This window comes from Dermatophagoides farinae, chromosome 6, assembly GCF_024713945.1.
Source record: "Dermatophagoides farinae isolate YC_2012a chromosome 6, ASM2471394v1, whole genome shotgun sequence".
Classification (NCBI taxonomy): Eukaryota; Metazoa; Arthropoda; class Arachnida; order Sarcoptiformes; family Pyroglyphidae; genus Dermatophagoides; species Dermatophagoides farinae.
Window position 1 is genome coordinate 1,243,629 of NC_134682.1, and position 16,576 is coordinate 1,260,204.

Consider the following 16,576-nt stretch of genomic DNA (forward strand, 5'->3'; position numbering starts at 1 on the left):
GAAATTCTGTTTGTTTAATCGTTTGATTGTTTGTTAATGAAATACGATAATAAATCTTGTTGATGATGACAACAAGAGAAATGAAGAAACAAAAAAAATCAACTTAAATCTTGAGTTGATTGCATGTAATAGAAAAATTGAGCAAAAACAAGATGCACAATCCATTTAAATGATTCAAAAGATGGTTATTGGCTAAATTGTCAATTTGATTTCTGATTGGTTTTCATTGCAAGAATTTTTTTTCCACTTTGATTTAGTCTTCTGTGTATGTTGGCCGCATCATCATCATCATCAATCGATTTTGATTTTAGCATAAAGATGAATTTTTTTTCTGAACTCAAAATGGATGGTTTTTCCGTTTTTTTTTGCATAAAAAAAATTCAATTCTTCATCGAGAGGTGTGTGTGTGTGTGTGTGTGTGTGTGTGTAGAAGGGTTCCACTGCCATTATCAATACGTCGTCATTCGATGGTGGGTTTCATTTTTTTTTCTCTCTCTCATTTTCATTCGTTTGGTGCAAAAATGAAAAATTCCATAAAATCCACCATCATGATGATGATGATGATGACATTAATGTGTATATATATAAATGTCACTCGGTCATATGATATTTTTTTTTGGCTAGAAAAAAAATCAATGATTTCGGATGAAAAAAAAAAGTTTTTTTTCCACCACATCATCGTCATCATCATCATTGAGAATAGAACAAAACTATGAACGAATCATTACCGTTTCTCTCTCTCTCTAGTTCAAGTGAATTGAATTGATGATTAAGAAAATAGAGAAAAAAAAGGTAGAGTAATTTGAATTTTTAATTCCAACAGCAAAAAAAAAAAAATTCTGCTTTTAAATGAAGACGATGATGACATTTTTTTTTGTTCACATATATATATAGAAATGGCTAATGTAAGAAAGTTTTTTTTTCCTAGTTCACCATTGGAAAAAAAAGATCAAGGATTTACTCAGAATGAATTCAAATGATCCAAATGGAACACCAATTTGCAGAGTGAAATTTTTTTTTGTTGCACGTAATTATGTTCCACGAAATAAATAACCAGGAATGAAGAAAATGAAAAAAAAACTTTTCATCATCAAGATTCTTTTTTTTCTGGGAAATTTTTTTTCATTTTTTGTAATCTTATCTACACCAGTACACAACATTTATTTGCCGCAGCAATTTTTTTTTTTTGATTTTTCATTGAAAATTAATTTTCGTTTGTATATCATGATATCAAACCATTAGCTCGATGTTTGTTGTTGTTTTTATTTTTTGGTATCCAGAATCGTAAACCAAATGCTAACTGAATGTAAAAAAAATAACAACAACAACAACAACAACAGAAAATGAACAGCAAAATTTCTTCTTTTTTTCCATTCAATAAAAATCGATCATCCAAATCAAAAAAAAAAAAAAAATTTTCTCCGCTTGGGAATCACCAATTCCTGGATCATCGATAGAAATTGTCTCAAACACGCACACACACACACACACACACCGACAAAACATTGAAATATCGGTTTTGATGATGATGATGATAATATCGTCTACATATTCATCATAGACATCAAATCAATTTGTTTGATTACTTTTTCCATTATTCTGGTTTGGCATTTGATAAACCATGTGTGTATGTGTGTGTATGTGTGTAACCTAATTTTTAATTTTCGTGTATCATCAAAAAATAAAAATAAAAATAAAAATCCCACGAGAGATCACAATGAAATGAAAAACAGAACAAAAAAAAATATTCAGCCACAATCAACGCCGTCTGTCGACAAAATTGTGGACAATTTTTATTTGTGTTCCATATTTATGTGGAATTTTTAAAGACCCCCAAAAAAAAAATTCACAGAATCACGATTCATAGAATTTAAAAAAAAAATTTTGATTATAATCATCATCATCATCTTGGTATAATTCCGTACAAATACAGACATCACATAGAAATAAACAACAACAACAACAAAAAATATCAAAAGGCCAGACAAATTGAGAGAAAAAAACCGACACTAAAAACTCACAAAAAAAACGAATGAATATTCTTAACAACAACAACGACCAACGACCAACGACCCACAACCACACAACTATGGCGTCATACATTCATTTATTCATTCATTTCACTTTATTCTGGGTGGTGACTATTTATCATTTGACATGATGATGATGATGATTATGATTATGATGAAAATGGTGGGGAACTACCAAGAAAAAAAAACCAACAACAACAACAACAGCACGGCAAAACCAAACCACTCTCTCTCTCTCTCTCAACCACATTCCAAATCATTCCTGGCATCATTATAATTATTAATAAACATTAATACAAAAAAAAACGGAGAGCAGGCAAAAAAAAAACATTGTGAAATTCCACCAGAAACTTGGTGGAACGCACACACACGCACACATTAACATCAATGTTGAAATGATGAATGAACTTTGTTGACAATGGATAATAATAATAATAATAATAACGATGTTGTTTCTGAGTAAGCAGAAAAAAACAAAACAAAAAAAAATAAAAATGGATCATACATACACAATGGTGACGATGATGATGATGATGATGATATTCAATGATTGTAGCGATTGAAAATTATATAAGAATAACATATAGATAATATACCGGAAACCTAAACAATGCCGACAACAACAACAATAATAAAAATGTCAAAAAGTGTTAATCATACACACACACGAGCACACGAGCACACTGGTGAAAAAAAAATTCACTTTAATTTTCAAATTGAAAAAAAGTTCCATTATTAATAAAAAATTTGAATATTCAAAATAATATTACGAAACGTTTATGAAACACACAAATAGTCACCACATATTTGAATTTTTTTTCCTTGAAAAATCTTTATTATTCATCGTGGTGTCGTCTATGTGGGTGGATGTGTGTGAATGGTCAAAATGATGGTACTGAGATGGAAAAAAAAAATGCCAAACGAAGCCACAAACACACAGACAAAAAAAATGAAGAAAATTTTCTTGCGCCAGAGTTTTTTTTTTCAACAATAACCCAAAAAAAGTAACTGATTCTAGAATCTAGAGATGATCATTGTGTGCTGCTTACAACAACAACAACAATAATAATAAAAAAAAGATAACGGTGTGTCTAGCACCACCACTATATTAGTCTGTGTAAATGAAAATATCGAAAAAAAAAATTTTTTTTTCTTTGTTTGATCATAATATAAAGTATATCACGATAGTGATCACCATTCGTTCGTTCGTTTGTTCGTTCGTCAATTATTAAAGAATAATGATGATGATGATGGCAATGATTGCCTGAATGAAATGAAATCTTATTGCATTCTATTTTCCAATAATAATCGAAAATTCTTAAAAATTCTCAATTTTTTTTTTGCTTCTCACACACACACTGTGTTTTTGGTGTGTGTGTGTGTGTGTGTGTGCATTCTGTGTTTGCGTTTGCAATATATATGAACATGATACATGATACACACACCCACACCACAGACACTTGGGCGCAAACGTTTATTTTTTTTTTTTTTCATCGATAAATTATTATTATTATTATTATTATTGGTCCATTGGAAATGGAAATTATGAAAAATTTCATAATTTGAAAATTTCAATCACGATAGATGGCGTTTGTTTGAAATTTTTATTTTCATTTTTTTTGGCCAATATATAATTGTCGATAGAATAATAGAATAATAACAACGATGATGATGATGATGATGGAAAAAAATGTTGATTCATAATTTATGAATGATGATGGAATTGATATGTATTGTTTTTGTCGAGAATTTTCTCATTTTTTTTCTTGACGAAATTGAAATTTCCGGTACTGGAAAAAAAAAAAAAGAATTCATTTCATTCACTCAGACAAACAGTGTATCTGAAATAATTAATCAATAAAATGAAACTTTTTCTTCACATACACACAGACAGATCCAATTTCCATTAGCAATTTGGTTGTCGATAAATAACCAATTGAATATAGCCATGATGGTCAAACTTTCAAATCTTTTTTTTTGCTTGTTTGTTAACATAAACATTGTCATGTTGTTTGACATTTAAAAAAAGGAATATAAAAAAAACTTGCCAAACCGAACCAATTGCCTGATATTAAAGCTCATCAAAGCAGAGCCAAAACGAAACAAGCCGAAAAAGTTTTCAAAATTCCAATCCAAATTAACCGAGAGAATAATGATGATACTGATGATGATGATGATGGTAAAAGAAAAAGTAGAAAAAAGGCACCGAAAGATAAATTGAATTTACATTTTCCGGGGATGATGATGATGATGGTAATGATATTACCATTGACTTTATTGGAATTCTATTCTTTTTCTCTCATTCTCATGGACAAATATCAAGATATCGATTCTCAATTGGCAATAAACAAGAATTTTTTTTTCGTTTGTTTGTTTGTTTTATTCATGCTCAAATTAACACAACAAACACAACAAACAAACGAAGAAAAATCAACGAATGTGATAAAAACAAACGAAGAAGAAAAAAAAGTGCAAAAATTGCCATTATTGGACAAACAAATCAGTGTGTGTGTGTGCAAGAAAAAAAATGTTCAATACTGACCTTTGGACAGTTTTTTTCTTTCTTTGTCGATTGGCCAATAGGTCAATTAACTGGAATTTTGTGGTTTTTTTTTCTTAAATGAATACAAAACAATTTGATCATCAAATGTCATCCGCATGGACAAAATGAAAAAAAAATCGACACGAAATTATCATTTGCCAAACAAAAAAAAAAAAAACTTGGAAAAAAATGGCCACAAACACAAAACCGTACAATTCTGGTTTGGTGTGTGTGTGTGTGTGCGTGGGTGATCGGTCGGCTTCACCTCCTTAAATGGCGTTTTTTTTCTGTTCCATCACCGAATTCATTGTATTTTTTCAATTTTTTTCCGAACTTTCTTTAGATCACCACCACCACCACATTCACACAGACCTAGAAAACTTTACCAGGTCCGATGTACCTATCTCAGGTATATTCATTGGGTATCATCATCACCATCACCATCACCAACACCATCATCATTCAAAGATGATGTATGTGCATACAACCGACTGAAAGTTTAGTAAAATTCGATTTTTCATTTTTCACATCACCGAAAAACTTTCTCATGGTTTGTGGACATATTATTTTTATTCATTTTTTTTTTCTTGGTCTCTCTCCATTTTTTTCGTACACAAAACTGATTTAGTGTTTCAATTTCGATTTTTTTTCCGTTTGGATACCATTGTGTGTGTGTGTGTGACAATAGCATCGCACAACCCAAACAACAACAACAACAACAACAACAACGACAACGACGAAAAAAAACTGAACATTTTTCAATATATAAAACAGTGGCCTATTGCCTGCTAACTATGATTTACCTGAATCAATTTTTTTTCCTGGTATACATTGCATTGGTCGAATAAAAGTAGCACTACATGACATACCATACCATACTATGACATTAGTTATTTGATGTAAAATGAAATAAAAAAAAATTCTCTCACCACTATTAATATTGGAAAATTTCGATTCTTTTGCTACAGAATAATGGAAGAAAAAAAAACCTGAAAACCAACAGACATACAACCAGTAGACAACCTGGAGCTACAACATACATACATACATACACATGCAATAGATGGATTCTATGAGAATCAATTCTTTTTTTTGTTGTACGCTTGCTTGTTTATATTTGAATGATGATGATGATGATTTTTCTACTTCTTGTTGTTGTTGTCGTCGTTGTTGTTGTTGTTGTTGTTGTTGTTATTATTTTGTTTAGACACATTAATAAGGCATATCAATCCATATATGTAAGTCGTCCTACTACAATACACCAATAACAGCAAGAACAAAGCAAAACAGCAAAAAAAAAAAATTCAACAATCTCATTACATGAGAAACAAATAATAATAACAACAACAACAACAACAACAATAGAAGGCAAGAATCTTCTTGTCAATTCATTATTATTGTTATGATTATGATTTTGAGACTGTAAAAAAAATAGACGTCAGCAACAAACAAACAAACAAACAAAAAAAAAACTTCTGGACAATGGTCTTTTAAGCTAATGGTGTATGATGAAACAACAAAACACAAAAAAAAGATTCTATAGAAACAAAAGGCCAACAATGTGGAAAAAAAAATTAATAAATGTGATGAAAATCAACGCTGCTGGATTTCTTTACTTTTTCCAGTGATTTTTTTTTTGCTGGCAAACAAATTAAGATGTTTTCCCCGGAATATATAGGCTAAACAATGAATGGTTAGGTCGATCAATTGATTGATCGATCAATCTATTGAACAACAATTCATTGTGTTTACTTCAACGCTTCTGGGGGTTTTATTTGTTTGCACTAATAATATCTGGACTCAATAAAGGCGTTTGTTTTGGGTAATTCTGATTTTACCTGAGTGTATGTGTATATAATGTATAAATGTGGCCGATATCATATTCGATTGGGAAAATACAAAACGTTTATTGTCCATTCGGTTGTTCAACAACCGTTATTGTGTATATGTGTTTGTGGGCGGGTGTGGGTGTCCACTGTATAGATTTCATATTTCATTCATTTCAATGATAATTATTGATGATATTCATTAAGAAATTCAAGAAAAAAATCTAGTATTTCAAAAGTGGAAAATAAACTTATTTATTCATCATCATGGCCATATTGTCATCCTGTCATTATTATCATCATCATCATATCATCATTACCGTACTATTAACGTGACATTAATCTTTATCCAAGCATTATTTGTATATATATAGGATGTATGCATTATCCGGTTTGTTTTATCATTTATGAAAATTCTAGCCATAGAAAACTGAAAATCTCAATGCAACTTTTATATCCCATTGTATTGCTATGATGATGATGATGATCATCATCATCATTATGTTGTTGTTGTTGTTGTTGAAAGCCTTCATTGTTATCATTATCATTATTATTGTTCCATCATCATCATCAACAACAACAACAACAACAACAACAACAACGAAAAAAAAGAACAATAAAAACGTGTCGACAACAACAACAAAAAAAAACGTTGATGACGACGAATCAAAAGTGTACCTGTTTCTTTTCAAGTAGTTGTTACCCAAAATTGTTGGTCCAGGATTATGTTCAGCTACTGTGTGTCCAAGCACATATGAAAACAAACATTCCACAATTCAATAAGATGAACACAATAGTAATAATGAATATATATAAAAGTGTAATTGGATTACGACTTGATTTTTTTCGAAAAAAAGAAAAAGAAAATGAAGTGTTCCAGAAACAAAAAAACCAAATGTAACATTGATGCAGGAATTTTATGAATTTTTTTTCATTTGTTTTTTTTTTTTCGTTCAAAAATGGGATTTTTTTTCTCACTGGTCACTTGCTCTATTTTGTTTTCGGATTCCGGACGTCATTAGGTGTTTGTGCGTTGTTGTTGTTGTTGCTGTTGTGATTGATTTTGAGTAGAAAATCCCATGTTTGGTATGTGTGTGTGTGGGTGTTTTTCACCAAAATCCACACGACCACACACACAAAGGCCAACCATATTAAATGAATATTTTTTTCGGCCAAAAAACAACGGCCGAAACACGAACAAAAAAAAAGCCGAATATCAAAAAATTTTCAAACAAAAACCACGACCATTATTATTAATGGTCAACAACAACAACAAAAATTTTAAAAATAAAATTTAAAGACCGTGAAAAAAAATTTGATATCGATGGAACAAAAAAAAAGAATCAAGAATCAAGAATAGTGTTTTACGATCATGAAAGTTCAAGTTTTTCATTTTTTCTTGTGTTTTTCATCGTAAATGCTCCAAAAAAAAAAAAAAACCCAATACTAATGACTAGCAACTGAATTTTTGTTTCCCCATATTCATTCAACATATTAACATGAATTTCATTAAATTCAATCAAATTCGTCAACAGTTTTATTTTCAATTCTGACATAATTCATTGGAATTTTTTCTTCAACAAAAAAAAAATTTGACAGCTTAGAGTGAAAAAAAAACATTTTCATTTTTCTATCGTTTTTTTTTCTGCTACTGCTGTTTTGTTACATCAACAACATTAAGTGGTTATTATTATTATAGTTCAATAACGGAAAATGTAATGTAAATTTGATTAGCACACACACACACACACACACACACTGTCAACAAGCTTATTTCCATAACATTTTTTTTTCTTTTTTTTTTCATTGTTGCCATCATTATTGATGATTGAGTATGTTAAAAGCTTTTCAAATCTGTCTAGATTGTTTTCAATGCAAAAGAAAAAAAAAAATGATTGAATAATTGATCACATATTGGGAAAAAAAACTAAGACAACGTTTCCACGAGAATAATAATAATAATAATATGATAATTTTGATTGAATCGAAAAGAAAAAAAAACAGCAAGATTCTCTAGCTAACACTCAAAAAAAAAAAAAATATTCATTCATCCAGATTCCATGTAATAATCGATTCAGTTGTATGGTCGTGTAAAACTATACGATCATCATATCATTGATGATATAATGTGATTATAGATTATATTGATCATAATTACCATATTACCATACATATTGAATGAATGAATATATTTAAAAGGATAAAACAAATGGAAAAATAACTTGAACAACAACAACAACAACAACACACAAATACAGTCATCACAAAGAAAATTTAGCCATGATGACATTGAAAAAAAAATCTAGTTTATCCACACATACAATGCACATACATCACACACACACACACAACTACCACCACCACCACCACCACCATTGAAATACAATAGTTGATAATGAAGATGATGAGAAACATCGATAGAAAAAAATATATTTGTGAGTAGTATTGAAACTGATGAATAAACCAGAAATATGGCCAAACATAAAAACAACAACAAAAAACTAGTCAAACAAGTGTGTGTGTGTGTGTGTGTGTGTTTGCTTGTTTATCATCAAATCCAAAGTTCATTAGCGATGCCATTGATGATCATTGATGAAGAAAAAGCACGAAGAAAATGTGTGTTGGTGTATGTGAATATCAAAACTCACCATATATTAAACATATTTATAACAATTATTATCAATCGATTATCGATATATTGAAATCAAATAAAATAAAATGTGCTGATGATTTTTCCTTAAAAAAACTGATCGACTTACTTGTTATTTGATTGGAATTGTTTTTTGTTGTCATTAATCCGTAGTTTTTTTGTTTGAATTTTGAACCAAAAAGAAAAAATGGCTCAACCAATCGATACAAATTGTATGACATTAACACGTTATGTAATCACTGAACAACGATCACGTAAAGATGCTACTGGTGAATTGACCACATTATTGAATGCATTACAAACAGCAATCAAAGCCGTATCATCAGCCGTACGTAAAGCCGGTATTGCAAGATTGTAAGTATTGTTTTCTGTTTTGTTTTTTTTTCACAATATGATGATGATCCAAACAAATACAAAATGTGAAATGAAAAACGAAATTTTTTGTCTTCTTTTTCTTCATTGACGATGTGAACCAAATGGTAACGGATTTTTTTTTGGTTCTTTTGTCCTTAGAAAATATGAAACACATACATACAAACATAAATATTCCAGTGAAAATCATAGACATAGATAGGAAACTCTTATTAATAATTAACGGTAATCACTGAACGGTAAAGTAAAGTAAAATAATTCTTCATCATCAACCACAAATGACGATGATAGTCAAAGATGACGACGACGACGACGACGTAGATGATGATCATGTAGTTTTTTCTATTTGAATCATAAAACTGCCACCACCATCAATATTACAAATTATGATCATGGATATGAAGAAAAAGAAAAAGGTGGAGAAAAATGTGATCCATGAACAAAAATAATATTGCCAAACACACACACACACACACACAATGAAGATAATGAATGGATGAGATTCAAAAAAAAAAATTTCTAGAATATAGAATATATGCAGTTTGATAATGATAAACATTGATAGAATTTGATGAGGCGTACATTTTTAATGGGTGTGTGTGTGTGTGTGTGTGTTATTAATGAATGGATGACCACACACACAATATATTGTATATTTGGCGGTCAATTTTTTTTTTGCCTTCTTCAATTTCTTTTTTGATTCTTTCAAAAATTCTGATGAATCCGGTTTTTTCTTTTAAAAAAAAAACACAACAACAATGTTCGCATAGAATAGAGCCTTTGGCTTGATGAACAACACAATTCATTAAGTGGTTTTTTTTTGTTTGGTATTTCAATTCAGGTTTGATTGTCGTTGTTGTTGTCATTGGTGGTGGTGGTTGATGGTGGTGGTTGTATAATTTTTTTTCCCCTGTACCACGATGAGAATAATTTCCAAGAATATGAATTAAAATGACAAGTAAATGAATTTGAAATGAGAGAGAGAGAGAAAGAAAAAAATGAATTACAAACAAAAATGACGACAATAACAAACGAACAAGATACCGACGACAACAATAATAATGACTCTGTGTGTGTGTGTGTGTGTGTTGTTTAGTAGTCTGTCGGTTTGATATTTGAATCGGTTTCGTATGTGTGTGTATGAGTCAAAAATTCATTTCACAAATTTTTGTTGTTGTTGTTGCTAAAGAACATGAACCATTATGATTAGCATATATTAGAATCAACCGTTTCTAATGAACAAACAAGAAGAAAATGAAAACAAATAAACACAAGAAAAATAAACCAGAAGCCAAATACGAACATGTTCTTGTCATTACTGTTGTTGTTGTTGTTGTTTTTTTTTTCGCTGTTGAATGCATAAATTTTATCTGTGTCTCTCTCTCCAACACACACACACAGTCACAAAATTAAAGAAAATGGTTCGTTTTTCATTTTCTTATATTTATTTTTATCAATTTATGTTCATCATTGTTTTTTTTTTGCTGTTTGTTAATTAGATAAAAATGACAGAATAAAGATTCATCCAATTATAATATATGAGGATCCAGGAGCAGAATAAAATTTCAAATGAAATAAAAACATACGGCTTACAGCTGCTTGTTGAAATGTCTATGTTTTGATAATTGAAAATCGGTTTTCATTTTTTTTTATTTATTTATTTATTTTCTTTTTCAAATGTTCAAACCACTAATATGAATGATGATTGTAACAAGGTGAAAAAAAAATAATAATTTGATATTAAAAAACAACAACAACAACAGCGATGACGCCAAACTTTTATGAAAAACTGGCAACTGATAAAGTAACCATAGAGAAAGAGAGAGAGAGTGAATATGAAAACATGAATAAATCATAACCGGCTTTTTAACCGTTTCGGCGGATTCTGTAGTTATGAAATGAATGAAGAATATTTGAATTTTTTCGGCGATTCAGTCACAAACAAACACACACACACACACACAAATCGAATAAGCCATTTTAAGAACGAAAGAATGCTCTGACATGCTCGTTTTGTATTCGGATGAAAAAAAAAGATTTGCATAATATGAAATATGAAAAAGTTTTTTTTTCGGCTTTCCACTAATGATAAATTCTTGTCCATGTCCATTTCATTATATTCTGACCATCATAATCATTATTCAATTAATCAATTTTTTAATTTTTCCGTAAAACTTTTCCAGAATCTTGATGTAATAATTGTCAAATGAATGATGAATGTCATGGATGAAGATGTATTACCATCTTCAACAGGAAAAGATGCCAATGGCAGGCTGTTTACTTTTTCAACAAGAAAAAAAAAATAAAAGATTGCCTGAGAAAATTCTTGAATTCCAGTATTCAGTTTGTCATTGGTTTTTTTTCACCACAGTTACCAAATCATGATGATGACAGAAAAACCACACACATGGAGTTTCAACTTTGATTCTCAATAATTAGCGTTGTTTTTTTTTCTATTTTGAAATATACACAGCATGTGATTTTATTTTCAAAAAAAAAACTTTTCTCATCTGGTATATATTCACATCTGGATTTCCGTGTTTCTTTTTTTTTTTTTTGCCCGCTTTCGACATTTGTTCTCACACAATATATTTAGCCATCGGAAAGGTAGATCGTAAAACTTTTTCTCAATAATAATGATGATTCAATGTCGTGAATTTCCTTCTTCTCTGTTTACCCATCTTATTGAATTTTAAATGACATTTCTTCTTCTTCTTCTTCTTCTTGTTTTTAATGTAGAAATCTTCATTTCATTCTGAAACTTTACGAAATGAATTTTTTTTTCTATTTGAAAAAGACAAACTTTCATTTCCGTTTTTGTCTCTGTGTGTGACAAAAACAATCACTCACACACACACACACACGCATCACCTGACATATGCAGGATTTTTGTCGATTCGTTTAGAATTTTTCAATATCCTCACTTGACTATATAAAAAAACCGAGAATTCCAAGTTTTGTATTCAAACAACCCAAATTCAACAACAACAACAACAACAAAAAACAAACTAAATTCTTTTTTTTTCAGGTGAATTTGGTATTTTTTGTTTCTGAAACTTTTTTTTTAACTTCAATTTTGAATTGAATTTAGCGTGCACAAAAAGGCGACAAATTGGTCACTTTTTGTTTCTCATGTTTGGCAATTAAAAAAAAAATTGAAAATCACCAAATTGTCAGCAGCAAAAGCAAATAAAAAAAAAAGTTAATTTGAAATTCAAACATTGTAACTGTAGGCAAAATTATTCTGTTTGACCTCTGTGTGTGTGGGTGTGTGAATTTTTTTTACTTTATTTTGATTTCTATTTCATCGATGCACACAAATAATATTTTTTGCCCAATGTGTGTTGATGTGTTTCAAATGATGATGATGATGAGTGAATGAATTTGTTTTCTCTTTTTTTTATATTCTCGGAATTTTTCTGTTTCGGACATTTTTTTTTGATCGTTTATTTTCATCACGTTCGATTTTCGGTAGTTTTTTTTCCTTCAATTCTGCGGAATGTGTTTTGGCTGTATAGATTTTTATTTTTATTTTTGTTTTGTTTTGTTTCGATATAGAAAAAATGATTTGATTATCATTCTGTGATGTTTGATTCAATTAAATTGAATGATAATGTCAAATATATTGAACCATGAATGATTTTATTGAAAATCAAATGACAATAACGGTAATTTATTGAATACTGGAACAAACAAGCAAAATTTTGATGAATTTCATGTCCAATGAAAATGTTTTGCAACAACAATTTTCATATATAAAAATAAACGAACAATTTACATCTCATTTTTCATTCATATTTTTTAATTTTATTCATCAGATATGGTGTTTCCGGATCGACAAACGTACAAGGTGAAGAGGTAAAAAAATTGGACGTACTTGCCAATGATCTGTTTATCAATATGCTTAAATCATCATATACAACTTGTCTATTGGTATCGGAAGAAAATGAAACGGTAATTGAAGTGGAAACCGAACGTCAAGGTAAATATATTGTCTGTTTCGATCCATTGGATGGTTCGTCAAATATCGATTGTTTGGTTTCGATTGGTTCAATATTTGCCATTTATAAAAAGGTAAAAATCATCATCATCATAATCATCATAAAATGATGAAAATGAAAGTAAATAAAAAAAAATGAAAAAACAAAATGAACGATAAAATGATCATTCAGATCCGTAGAAAAAAAGAAAGAAAAATTATTGGACAAAATTGCAATCGAAATGATGATGATGACGATAATATTAACAAAAAGAAAACAGAAAAATGATGAAATATTTATTTGATACAATATGTGTGTGTGTAAGGTCAAATGGTGATCATCATTGACAATTTTTTCTTCTTATATCATTGCAATCAAATAGTAGAATTTGATATTAGAATCCAATCTATTGCTACAATTGCAATAATGATAATTTTGTCAATATTGCGTGCCATTATTATTATGATTATGATTCTGGTCAATTCTTGACCATTTTTTTTTTGTTTTTTTTTGTTCTACGGTTGAATTATTATTATTTGTTAGTTTTTGAATAGTCATGCAAAGTCAAAACCAAAACAAAAAAAAAATCCTGTGTGGAACACAAATTCTCAATTTTTTTCTGAATCAATATCATTTGATCATCATGCAATTTTCGATTGAATAAAGAGAAAAACTTCCTAGCCTTTATTTATCATTTGATATCAATGATTTTTGATTTTTTTTATCAGGTAGAAAAATGGTAAAACTTGTCGACACAAAAAAAACAACGTTCGATCATGTTATCGATGTGTTTAATGTCAAAAAAATGAATATCACCTTGATTTGTCCTTTGTATAACCAACACATACCAATACAAATAATCTGCGGTATAGATTCTTGATTCTGAATATTGAATCTCATTAATTAAGATGCACAATCTGCATACACACACACACACACACACACACACACACACACACGCACATACACCCACACTTTTCGTTCCAATTATGAAACTTTTTCTTTCATATAAAATCTTATTCATCTCTTTTTTTTGATAATTTATTCATACTAAGTAATCGTTATTAATTAATATTTTTTTTTCACTGTTTCTTCATTCATTATCATCATCATATGATCATCGTTTGTGCATATATATATAAAAGGACCATAATAATGCTCCTGCAATTAATGATGCATTGCAGCCAGGACGAAAAATTGGTAAATTCAAATTTTGATTTTTTTTTCTTGTTTTTTTTCGCTAAATGATCCTGATCATTATCATTTAGTTGCTGCTGGTTATGCACTATACGGCAGTGCAACAATGATCGTATTGAGCGCTGGTGGTGGACCTGTTAATGGATTTCTTCTTGATCCGGTAAGTGCGAGATTTTTTTATCTTTTTTTTTCATTTCAAAAAAAATTTTCCATTTTTTCTTCAATAGGCAATCGGTGAATTTGTTCTTACCGATCCAGATATGAGAATTAAATCACGTGGTAAAATCTATAGCATTAATGAAGGTTATGAATCACAATGGGATGAAGCTGTTAAAAAATATGTCAATGCTAAAAAACATCCAACGGTATATAAATAACAATCAATCCATAATGATGATAAATGTGTGAATTAATTATCTTCAATTTCCCTCACAGACTGGTAAATCATATGGTGCACGTTATGTTGGTTCAATGGTTTGTTTGTTGTTTTATTACCACCATCATCATCATTATAATTCATTCATTCATTCATTCCGGGCGCTGTTTTATTTTATTGTTTTCATTCATTCATTTGTTTATCTTTCCACTCAACTACCATTTTGATCATTAAGGCTAGCAAAAAAAAAAAATTCATTCATCATCAACAACGATAATGATTGTATATGATAGAATCATTTGCATCATTTTTTATTAGCTTTGTGGCATATTTAAATCTGAACAATTTTTCATTGGAAACAAATACAGAAAATACCAAAATGATAAAGTCGCCAGACAGTTAGTAATAGTAGTTATAGTGTAAGGTTGTTAATCATCAAATTAAATTATATCTTGTCATTGTTTGAAACTCATAATGGAATGAAACCAAACAACATTATTGATTGTTTTTTTGTGTTTTGTTTTGTTTGTTTGTTTGTTTGTTTTTTTTTGTTGTTGATATCATCACATGTGAAATATATTTAGTTGACCATAGGGAATTGGTCCGAACCGATCTTGTGCATTTATAATAATAATAATTCAAATTAATTTCGATCGATAAATACACACATGCACACACACACGACATGGAAAAATCATTATCATCATCATCATCATTAGATCATCTTATTTTTATTTGTCTCTTTTCACACTAAACTAGGTTGCCGATGTTCATCGTACATTGAAATATGGTGGAATATTCATGTATCCAGCCACTAAAGATGCACCAAATGGCAAGGTAAAATTTACATTTTCATATATAAATAGGACCACTTTCTCAGATTGATTTTTTCTCATTTCATTCATGATGATTGTCATATTAAATAATCATGATTGAAGTTTGACATTATATATATCATTATTATGAGTATTGAGGTGTTTCCCACGGCAAACAATTGAGTTAAAATGGCAGATTTGCATTTCCTTTTTATTAGAATTATTTATAAATGTAATTGATGATTATGGAATATACTTTGACATGAATCTTGTCCATAATGATAATGATTTTTTTTTTTTTGATTAACTTATTCCGGAAATTATTTGTCACAAAACAGTAATATTCATTGCATTTTTTTTCATTTCAGCTTCGTTTAATGTATGAAGGCAATCCAATGGCGTATATTATTGAAAAAGCAGGCGGTTTAGCAACCACTGGACACATACCAATATTGGATCATCAACCAACAAAAATTCATGAACGTGTGCCCGTATTTCTTGGATCACGTGATGATGTTCAAGAACTTATTGATTGCTATCAAAATGTCAAATGAATATAATCAACGAGATTAATTTGTAATTGTGATGAAAACGAATTTCTCCATACAACAAAATTGTTCTTCCATGTTTTTTTTCCAAAAAGTTTTCTTTTTACTTTAATTCCAAAAAAAAAATTACATATCATCTTTAATGATGATGATGATTTTGATTCAAATTTACTACATTTTGAGATTAAAATAAAAGTTTTTAAAAAATGTAAAAACAAAAAAAAAAAGAAAAGGCCATGC

The 16,576-nt window shown here is 29.4% G+C and overlaps 1 protein-coding gene across 1 annotated transcript; it reads left to right on the top strand.

Moving 5' to 3' along the window:
• The first annotated feature begins 8,859 nt into the window (after positions 1-8,859).
• On the top strand, positions 8,860-16,568 carry fbp (fructose-1,6-bisphosphatase). Its single transcript, XM_047056928.2, has 8 exons — positions 8,860-9,402; positions 13,239-13,494; positions 14,546-14,600; positions 14,669-14,757; positions 14,825-14,962; positions 15,033-15,071; positions 15,733-15,810; positions 16,157-16,568. Exons 1-8 carry the CDS (start codon positions 9,236-9,238, stop codon positions 16,340-16,342), a joined length of 1,008 nt encoding a protein of 335 aa, XP_046912884.1. The 5' UTR covers positions 8,860-9,235; the 3' UTR covers positions 16,343-16,568.
• Positions 16,569-16,576: the final 8 nt, after the last annotated feature.

Bases quoted from the DNA above. Each gene is read 5' to 3' on its own strand.
- fbp (XM_047056928.2), top strand. From the start codon at position 9,236: ATGGCTCAACCAATCGATACAAATTGTATGACATTAACACGTTATGTA. The intron at 14,601-14,668 runs GTAAATTCAAAT...ATTATCATTTAG, and splicing joins GCAGCCAGGACGAAAAATTG to TTGCTGCTGGTTATGCACTA. The intron at 14,963-15,032 runs GTATATAAATAA...TTTCCCTCACAG, and splicing joins ATGCTAAAAAACATCCAACG to ACTGGTAAATCATATGGTGC.